The sequence below is a fragment of the Magallana gigas genome, chromosome 8 (genome assembly GCF_963853765.1).
Source record: "Magallana gigas chromosome 8, xbMagGiga1.1, whole genome shotgun sequence".
NCBI lineage: Eukaryota > Metazoa > Mollusca > Bivalvia > Ostreida > Ostreidae > Magallana > Magallana gigas.
In genome coordinates this window covers 20,779,165-20,790,031 of record NC_088860.1, presented here as the reverse complement: position 1 = coordinate 20,790,031, position 10,867 = coordinate 20,779,165, and the positions used below count along the sequence as shown (strand labels likewise).

At 31.2% G+C, this 10,867-nt stretch overlaps 1 protein-coding gene across 2 annotated transcripts; it reads right to left on the bottom strand.

Annotated features, from left to right (window-relative positions):
• Positions 1-2,248: 2,248 nt before the first annotated feature.
• Positions 2,249-10,660, bottom strand: LOC105326073 (uncharacterized). Of its 2 annotated transcripts, none has more exons than XM_034472427.2 (12): positions 10,526-10,660; positions 9,869-9,969; positions 7,746-7,847; positions 6,500-6,602; positions 6,110-6,227; positions 5,906-5,970; positions 5,159-5,280; positions 4,091-4,353; positions 3,873-3,919; positions 3,496-3,568; positions 3,006-3,059; positions 2,249-2,584 (listed from the first exon to the last, which is right to left on the bottom strand). In XM_034472427.2, the coding sequence occupies exons 2-12, from the start codon at positions 9,912-9,914 to the stop codon at positions 2,447-2,449; spliced, it is 1,131 nt and encodes a 376-aa protein (XP_034328318.2). In that variant the 5' UTR covers positions 9,915-9,969; positions 10,526-10,660; the 3' UTR covers positions 2,249-2,446. The 2 variants fall into 2 exon arrangements, with proteins under 2 accessions (XP_034328318.2, XP_034328319.2); XM_034472428.2 differs by having other exon boundaries at positions 5,237-5,280.
• Positions 10,661-10,867: the final 207 nt, after the last annotated feature.

The following is a 10,867-nucleotide window of genomic DNA, read 5'->3' as shown; positions in this document are numbered from 1 at the left end:
TCGTTGCTAAAAATAGAACCGATTGCAGAAAATGGCGCTTTTTCATACATAGAGAATATAAGCCTAAGCCTGAAATTTGAATTTCACAGAATCATTTTTTGACTTATATCCTATGTAAAATAAAGGAATTATTATTTCAAATCAAAAATTTTTATGTTACACTTGCTTATTTATCAAAAAAAGATATATCCGCATAAAAATGAGATAAAATGAAATAAATTTTCAAAGAGAATTTAAGTTCTTATAATTTTATTTACGTACAGAATTCTCTAAAATTTTGATATTATTTAAACCTTAACGCCTTTAATCAACTGGAAATAAATTTACCCAAGGGACCGGCCTTTTCAGGATCACAATGGGCGTATTTTGGGTAAAAATCATTAAAATATATATTTTGAAAAAAGATCCGTAAAATTTAAATTGTGCATAGGTTTATTATTTCATCATTCTAAAAAAATATGTTAAAATTATTGTTAATTAGAAAACATGATTTAAACAAACTGTTGATTAATCTGTATTATTTAAACCGCAAAAGATTGTATCTTTGGAAATCGGTAAGTATTATGGATCGAGATCGGTATTTAGAAATTGCAGTCACACGCGTGGATAATGCTAACTACCTGATATGCCTTTAAGACAGAACCTCTATTCAACCTTTTTTTAATGGTTTTAAAGACTGTTCTTAAAATGAAATAACTTTTCTTCAGCGCATGATTTTAATTCTAAAAACATTTTTTGTTGTTGAAAATATATCTATGCTCGTTGCTAAGCGAATATAGGATAAAGATGACATAAGTCAAATTATTTCCCCTTGTGTATTTATCTCCCTTATTTATGCACTGGAATATTAGATCTCGGTCAGGATTTCATTTTGGATGTTTATGGACTTTCAGGAATTAATGTTCAAAGAATTGGATTAAGTTCAGCCTTGTAATGAATTGATGTTTATGCAGGACAAAAAGTAAGCGGTCTATATTTTCAAAACGAGTACTCAATCGACACAACCCAGTCAAATTTTCATTTCGCTGAGTAATAGGCTAATTGATTGCAGTTTTCAGGATTTTTAATAGATTTGTTTTGAATTAATTTCTAGATCAGCTTGATTTTTTTGTTTTGAAACACATGTACACCGTAGCGTTAGGTTTCGATTAGATCGGGCACGGAAAAAACGTAATAACGCGTGAATTACGTCAGACGTTGTTTTGTGACGTATGGATAATTACCTTAACATGTATATTAACTACTTTTAAAATTTAATGATCATTCAAAGTCCAGGGAGTGTTTTTGCAAGGAGTATGAAAAAAGCAAAAAAGTCTAAAAAAAAAAAAAAAAAAAAAGTTTTTAAGGAACCCGTAAATTATTGGTTGTGCATGTATGACACGCACGCACACATATAGTAAAGTGCAAAATTGATGTGTATATGTAACAGTCCATGAACTTTTTTCTGTAACAAGAATTACATGTAGGAAATACCCAAAAAGGGGATATTGAGACTTCTGCTATTAAAATAAGCTATGAAATGTGGAAGTAATATCAACAGGTACATGTATTTTGTGCATCATAAAATGTATATGAATGTACGGAGCTTTTTTATCTTCTTGAAATAAAAGATCAATTTTAGCAATGCCAATAAATAAAATTACTTACAGTGAGTAACTAGTAAATGTATATGTACTTCAATTGTCATCAATCGCATTAAGTTCCTATTAAATTACCTGACATATAAAAAAAAGACCAAACTTTTGCTATAAAATAAAAAAAAACACTGGAAGTTGAGCATTTATTTGATATCAAGAATAAAAATCAGACATAAAGCCAATATTTCTAGATAATTTTTAGATAATACATTTAAATTTAAATAAAATTGCAGGTCAAACATAAGCAGAAAAACATTATAAAATATGACCAACGAATAAAAAAAAGAATGCAACATTACACAGTGTAAGAAAGTAAAGATTCATTAACAAACTAATCTTATGATTAATAAAATATTTGTGTATTGATAAATGCACTTAAACTTGAAAAGGTTCGAAGAAAAACTTTTGAGTAAGTCTTAATAATGAAAACGGAATAAATAAAGTTATGCTAAGCGTAGATAAACACATTAATTGAATTATTTAAGTAGCAAAATAAATCAACCAACCACAAAAACCAAGAAAAGTATTTTTCAAAATATAATTGACGCGTACATTAAAGAATACATTGTTATGTAAAAGAGTCTATTTGGTAAACAGCAAATAAATATCTATGCTGTGTCGCTGCATGTCTGATAATTCCTATTTTTAGCTTCATGAAAGCATACTCATCACTTGGCCAACGGAAACATGGACCCCTCTTATGACATAATTTTTAAAACAAAATCTTTACATTTTCCCCTGTTCCAAAAGAAACATTTAGGTCGAATGCCCCCCACCCCCATATAAAAAGTAGAAACCGCTCACTATTCTCATAACTCCATGTGTCCATAATGTTTTGCAAGTTTCAGTTTTGTTTTTGCCGACAGCTCATTTTTTCTGTAATAGGCCACGAGCTCGGAAAGACTTTGAAAAATATTTTCTTCCGCAATGTAAATGCCTCCTTGTTCCTGGGGGAAAAAAGATAACAGTTTGAAACAAATCAAATTAAATGGACTTAAAAATTGCAAATACCACATATCTAATAGTGATAATACCTATTAATATCAATAGTGAAAGAAGTAGGGGTGGTTGACAATTACTTCCATTTGATGGGATCAATCAATCAATCAATCGATCAATCGATCAGATATCATTACAAATATATTACCACCTGTTAATTAATATCAAAATATCTTCGAGTTCTTTTACCATATCATAATGATTGTTATATTGTTATTAACCAGAGTGTCTTTTTGAACAACACTAGTCTACTGTTTAATGTTGTAAGTTTTCTTTGCAACTGTTTCATGCCTGTAAGTTTCAAGAATACACATATATTTAGAATACAATCACCACGCTATGTAGGAGGGATAAGCCATTTTTGGGTACCTTTTTATATATCCTGAACTGCACTTCCTCCTCCGGTCCTGATACCACTAAAACCTACAACATAATGGATTATCCTGAATGTTTAAGGAGGGTAAAAGGGTATTTAGTATTACAGAAAATAACTACATATATTTACTTTAAAATTTGAAACATCTAAAGCAAAACACGTTTTTAGCGAACACGCTTATAATAAAATGATGCTTACAGCGAAGTGATCTTTATTTCTCGTGACTTTTTTCGTGTTGTAAACTTGACGGATATAACGAATTATGCCTATAACGGAGCAAAATCACCCATCCCTAGCACTTTGTTATAAGCGTGTTTTTAAATTTTCTTATATTTTCATACAAAGCTTCTCTTCTCAAGAAGATTGATATAGTCCAAAAATGGCCACGACCATCAAGCTTCTTAAACATCACACAGCTCAGTAAATCATTTACATGTACTTGTATATAATGATAATTAATGTGGATCTAATAAGGCTACTTACATATGGAGTTCTACCTTCAGACTGGCTTGATTTCCTTATGATAAACGTTCCAACAGCTTCACTACTGATGGCTCTAAAACAAATTACGTACATAAAAATATTACCCATCACAATTTGATGAAAATTTTCTAAATGTTATAAGTGAAATTTTAATTAATATCCAACAACAGTCGTGTTGCAAATTTTAAAAAGTATCAAAAATTCATGGTATCCGCTGATATATATCGAGATTGTTTTTGCTAAACGTGTGTACATGTATATCAGTTGAAAGAGCTCTCTCTCTCTCTCTCTCTCTCTCTCTCTCTCTCTCTCTCTCTCTTCCCATTATTTTTGTGTCCTCGGCTCTCTATCAATAAACATAAGGAAGGTAAACATACGTCTTTGCCTCCGCAGAATTTCCTTCAAACAATGGCAAATCGTCAACCTAAAGGTTGAATAAAAACAAGGATTTTGGACACCTTGAAAATTTCTCTCAAATTAAAATAAAGTAAAATTAGATATACACATTAAAATAAAACCAAGATAAGAAGAGAAAGTGAAGTGGAGGAAAAAACGATTTTTAAAAAATCCATTCCAGCCAAGTTTGCTATCAAACCTTCGGTTTTTTATAGTCCATATTGATATACTGTCCTCGGCTTGCCGTGGGGTTGGTCTCTTTCGGGGACCGGGGGAGCGCCGGTAGGCTGGCACGCTTTGGTTTGATCTTTGAGGGCTGAGGTTTGGTTCCAACCGCGCAGTCATCATATGATTCATCTGGCAATTCTGACTCTGGGTCCAGTTCTGGCATATCGTACGACAGCTCCTCTTTTGGAACAGGTGGCAAACTTCGGGTTTTGAATACTTGCGATTTTGATTTAGCTGAAACATTGCATTTGAGTCTTATAGTTGTTTACAAAAAATGTAATGTAGAGAATAACCATTTCTTAGACAAAATGACATGTAAAAAAAACAATTTAAACCAACTCAATATCTTCATAAATACTGTTATCAACAAAAGACAGTTACATTTTATGGAAACTTACACCAATACAACACATATGTAAAAATGACAATACATGTAATCGAGCTATGTTTACCAAATAAAGAATAATGAACTCTGTATCTTACTTCTAACTTGATCTTTGACTTTCAAATTTTGATATAGCATTATACACTTCTATATTTATCGTTATAAACATTGAAAATGGAAAAATAACATTTGAAAATTTTAAGTCAAATCGTCTCTAAGTCCCTTTAATGGTACTTTTCAATAGATTAATTAGAAATTGTTAAATGAGAGGTTTCATTATGACACCAATGTTGTGCATATTTCATGGTATATCCCAAGATATCCCAAGATTTTCGAGATACATAAGTAAAAACCTTTTTGACTGATTTGAGGCGCGCAAAACGAACTCTGTGTAATCTCAAAATATGTATTAATATAAAACTGTAAAATCTGGAAAGTACATGAACAAGTATATTGATTTTGTAGAAGATCGTTGGATTTCAATTTTATGTACGTTCAATTTTACTTTCTCTTGTTAATGAATAAATGGATTTTTTCTTGTTTTGATATTTCAAATACTAGTACATGTAAGTTAATGACTTTTATGTAAGAGTTATTGATCTTATTTGATGATGATATGTATAGTTTGAATTGACTTAGTTATAACTTATATACTTGGCATGTCTGAGTAGCGCCTTTTTGTATTGGATAGATTCCCTTCACGTTCTTCATCTATGTAGTCATAGCGATTACCTCCAATTCGCTTGAAAATGTCTTTTGTCCAATCATCGTTGCCACTTAAATATAAGGGTAGAAAAAGCATGAGTATATCTGTCATTAGTTTTTGCAACATTCTGTATGTCGTTTTAATTCCGCGGTGTTAAAGCTTCAAAATTTCTCGAATATGACCAATCGCTGCAAGAGTTATCTGTCTTTGTTTCTACATGAATGTACTGAAATACTGCAAGATTTTGAAAACTAATTATAGTATTCACGATGGGTTTAATTTCGTGGAAAATAATTAATCGCGAACATGAGTAAAATAGAATCGGGATTATTGCTAATCTACAGTAGTTCTAGAATAATTATTTGTAAATTCCGTTTCTTTTTGGTTTTCATAATTTATATTTTTGAAACCTGAATAATCAAACTTCCGGTATTAATCTAGCTAATTGAACGTGCAACACGAAATTGACTGTTCTTTAACATTATATTGAGAAACAAAAACATCATACACTTACACTATTGTCCTTCATTTTGAATTTTAAAGCTTCTACACGTACATATGCAACAACTATTGATAATTCAAATAAGATAAGACAACCAAGATAATTCCATGTGGAATTCACTCATTTAAAATACTAGTAACATGAATTTGAAGTGACGGTATTAAACTTAATTAAAACAACAAAATTTACTCACACGTCTAAAGGTTCTGGTAGGTCGTTAGCAACATGGAACGCTTTATAAAAGGCGATCAGCCATTCCTATAAAAAAAACATTTCGTTTTTATTATTCTAAATATTTGTAACAGTTTAAAAATTAACTTTGATTTTTGAAAACGTTGCGTATTATGTTTCTTTTAATTAAGTTAAATTTACAGGTGTGATGCCATTGCTATCTTACCTTTCGACTGTTGTCGTCAGATGCAGCGAAGCAGTGTTCTTTCATTTCAACATAGTTGACCCTTGGAAGAAGTTTAAAGCAGTAATCCAAGTCTGGTGGCTTCTCGAAACATTCCAATCTGAATAATGTATGTACAATTCAAAGTACATTGACAGTTTGTCATATAATATATGTTCTTACTTTACGTTTGAAAGGGTGAAAAGCTGATATTCAAGCGCACGAGAGAGAGAGAGAGAGAGAGAGAGAGAGAGAGAGAGAGAGAGAGAGAGAGAGAGAGAGAGAGAGAGAGAGAGAGAGAGAGAGTTAATCAAAAATTGATTCGGTAAAGAAATTGGTAATTTTTTTAGCTGCTTCTTTAATACATCGATTATTTTTTCTTTTTACCCTTACCTACAGTAGTTTTCAAAAGAGAATGCTGTTTTGGGTTGCGTTGACTGGTCATTGTCAAAGACATAGCAGCAACCATCTCGCAGGACGACGAAAACTTGTCGCCCTGTAAAGCAGATTTTCAACTTAGGCCGCCATAAATGGAAATCAGAGTCCAGCGTACAGTAGTAAATTTAGTTGATGAAAAAGAAACTACAAATATTTCAAAATCACCAGAGTACGTTCTTTCCTAATGCCTGTGAAATATGATTTTATGTATACAGCTACAACAAAAATGATTATTTTTCAATTTGTATGCAGATATATGCATTCCTTTAATTTTTGAAACTACACGTACATGTACCTATAGAGACCAATTATTGCAATACTTTTAATGGATATTGTCCATGTATGTATTTTCTTATCATTTTACACTATAGAAATTGACTTTATGTATAGATTATTTTGTGGTTGATCGAAAGTATCGTGAGCTGCATTGAGAGAACAGATCCAATTACATGTATTTGATCCATAGATAGATAGATAGATAGATAGATATATATATATATATATATATATATATATATATATATATATATATATATATATATATATATATATATATATATATATATATATATATATTAACATTTTCAGGTGTCATTGTCTATGATAAAACTATCAGTCAACTATTTTGTTTTTCAATATATTCATCATTAGCATATTGTTTAAAACTTGGCTCTTTTTGGATTTGATCACGTGCCCGACTGTTATGATCATCCCATAAAAGGAAAAAAATGTTTATTAAAGTTTATTCCTTTAATGGAAGAATTGGCTGTTCCTTTTATGCAACGTACTGACCAACAGCAACGATAATTTACACTAATGCTTGCTTCAGATAGATATTGGAGATAAACAACAAGGGGGAAAACATTAACAGCCTAATGCTTCTTTGGTGGTTCTGAGGGTGGCATTCAACATTGCATTATCCACTGACTCAAAGGCGTTTTTTCTCGGAAGTGCTCACACTTCCATAACCGGATGAATCACCGAAGAAAGGATGGAGTTTTTATTTAAGTATTGAATCGTTATTTTTTTTAGATGTGGTCTCATAACTGCAACGGTGTTTGCATACAAATTGAATGACGGGCGTTAGCGCGTTATGAAAATTTGTTTGCATACACAATGAAAGTGAATGTAAATATTGTTATACATGTATATCATACAAGAATAGTATTTGATTTCAAATATGTATATACATTGTACATACATGTTACGCCGACAAGTTTGCCCAGCAAGCTTCTCTCTAGGAGTCCTTCTTTCCGGAGATGGCCACTTTTCTGATAGTCTAACTTGAGAATATCCCGAGCCCCTTATATAAATAAACAAATAACAATGAAAAAATCTGTTTGAGATTTCAAATTGAGTGAGAATGTATTCTCATTGTTTGACAATTGATGCCAAAATCGGAAAAATGAAATATGTCCATCTGATGTATAAAATGAAAATGGCGACGAAGAAAAAAAATCGTAATTTAATTCATTCATAAATTCATTCGTTCGTTTGTTCGTTCGTTCGTTCGTTCATTCATCCATTGTACGATTTAAGTAAACGCGTTTATATTTTTCTAAAATATGAAAATATACATGCACATATAATAGTTATGTTAACATACCTAGGTACAAAACTTGCAAGTAATTTTATTTAAAATACAATTGGCGACGATTCGAAGATAAAACAGTCACATGTTTTTAAATAACGTTTTCAGTTTTGCTAGGTTGTTTTGCAATATATTAACATAAAAATTTACAACAGCAGATATTAAGATACATGTATCAAGTATTTAAATGAGCTTTTTAAATCCTGCACGTTTTAAATAACCTCTATTTATCACAGTAGATATATTAACCGCTGAACTGAATAAAAGCAATAGTAATCTTGGTTAAATCAACATTTTAAAGTTTATTGCCACAAAGAACTGAGTTAGTTCTACCGAACTTTGGAACAGGACATATTCAATCAAAGTACAGAAGTACTGACGGGAGTTGATTTTATCGATTATCATTTATTTTGAAATCAACTTATCTTGCGTGGCAATTAGTTTCTAGTCTGTATTTAAATTACGCACTTTTTTATAATATGGATTTTAATTAGACTTTTCAGACAAGAATTTAGAGAAACCCCATATGAATCATGTTGTGTAATATTTAAAGATAATTATATAGATTTCAAACTATGTATTAGTAATCGAAACAATTCTAAAAATTGTATGGATCCAAGCACTCTCGATATTGAACTCCAGTCTCGTTCAACCAGACGCTCAGCTGTCTCCGTTTATCTCCGACAAGCAAGAGAGCCTCTCTGTTTGTCGGAAATTTACGGAGACAGCCGAGCTTTTGGTTGAACGAGACTATATTAAACTCTGGCGTAGGAATACATGAGACTACATAAATATCTTAATTGTTCGTATTATATAAAATCTTACTATTTTCAAAGTGTTTATAGATAAGTTTCCTTAAAAAACATTGCTTCAGCATACATGTACATTACATCGAATTTTTCTATTATATTCAAGAACTAAGATTTGTCAGCGGTGATGATTTGTGCTTAGTTCCAAACACTGTTTCACTTTCGGTTTGCCATAGTGACTGCATAGGAGAGTTGATTAAAATCAACTCCCAAAAATATAACGATTAAAGCAATTTGAGGTGCAATTTTCATTTTGTATTTTTTTTTTTTACGAAAATGTTATCTTCTACTAAAATGACAAAAAATATCTTATTTATCATAAAATTTTAAGTTACATGCAGAATTATCATACTAGCAGGTTTTTGGAGCAAAATAAAATTATAAAAGATACAGATCATGTTGCTTTAAATCTTTAGTTTGCGTCATTTGTCTATTAAAAAACAAATTTATGTATTAACATTCATGTCTGTCTGTCTCTCTCTACTCGTAGGAAACAAAGATAATCCTTTCTTCCTTGGGCAAAGTTCTGATATCATTGTGGAATATGAGTGTACATGTATGTTTTAACAATACGACGTTGAATAAGATATCTTCATCTGTTTATGACACATGATTTTGATTTTTTCGGTCATACAAACTTTATTAAGTACATGTAAATGCTACGTATGAAAACGAGTCAAGGTATTTAAAATGATTGGCAAATGAGATTGTTATCATGACAAAGTAGAATGCATTTTTATACATGAAATAGTCAAATATTCGTTTTTTACGATAGCAAAATCTTACAAAAAGAAGAGAGAGAGAGAGAGAGAGAGAGAGAGAGAGAGAGAGAGAGAGAGATGTTTATGTTTTATTTTTAAATTATCTTTGTAATTTTTTTCGTTTTATTAAGCGAGTGATATACTTATATCATTAACAGCTTACCTATTGTTTTTAAAGGAGTCTTCGACACAGAGCCAGGACTGGTCATATCTTATACTCTTGTCATGCTCCTTTCATGCTCTTATCATGCCGTGTTTATGCTCCTGTGAATACGATCACACCAAGAACAATGTTTATCTTATTTTTTTTTCTACAACTTTTAACTCAATGAAATATCTCTTGATTTTCTTAAACATTTTATATCCCAATATGGTGAAACACTTTCTTTATTGAGGTTATTACTAGGTCACGTATATGCAAGTATTTATTCAACCTATCAGAAATAATCGATACACGATTTGTGTTTCAAACAGAGTTGTTTGAATTTGTCATTGATAACACATTGAAAGCACTGCTCATTGAAAGTGCAGTATTCCCTAGTGAAAATGCAGTCCTTTTGATTTATTTAGATAAAACGTCAAATTTGATGATAGACTGGCGTTTTCTCACATATACACTGGTTCATATGACACCACCAACCCTTCGGAACCCTTTTACTAAAAAGGTTCTGCCTATCGTTGGTTTTCAAATTTGCTTTCGTTTTTCATTTAAACCAATCACTTGCCTGAAATGTTTTATCTTGTTCTTTGACAACAACAAAATAAGGTATAGTAATTAATTCGATCTATAATATTTGTTGTTAATCAAATAAATACCCACCGTTTTTGTATTAAAATGCCTTCCTTTGCCGTGAAACTGCGTCTTTCATAGACCAGGAAGTTATTTGACACGCATTCAAAAACCCGAGAATGTGCCAATAGGGTATCCCTCCGTATAATACAATGCACTTTTGTAGAGTCACTGTGGCATGTAAAAAGTTCTAAGTGCTATTTTTATCGACCCAGTTCATATTTAATCGGAGTCGCCTCAAACTCGCCAGTTCTTACGTGAAACTTAAAAAGAAAATAATGTGTTCTCCATTATAAAATACGAGGACGGTAATGTGGACATTTCTTTTTTCTCAAGAGAACTCGGACTTTTTCACTGGAAATATCACCCACA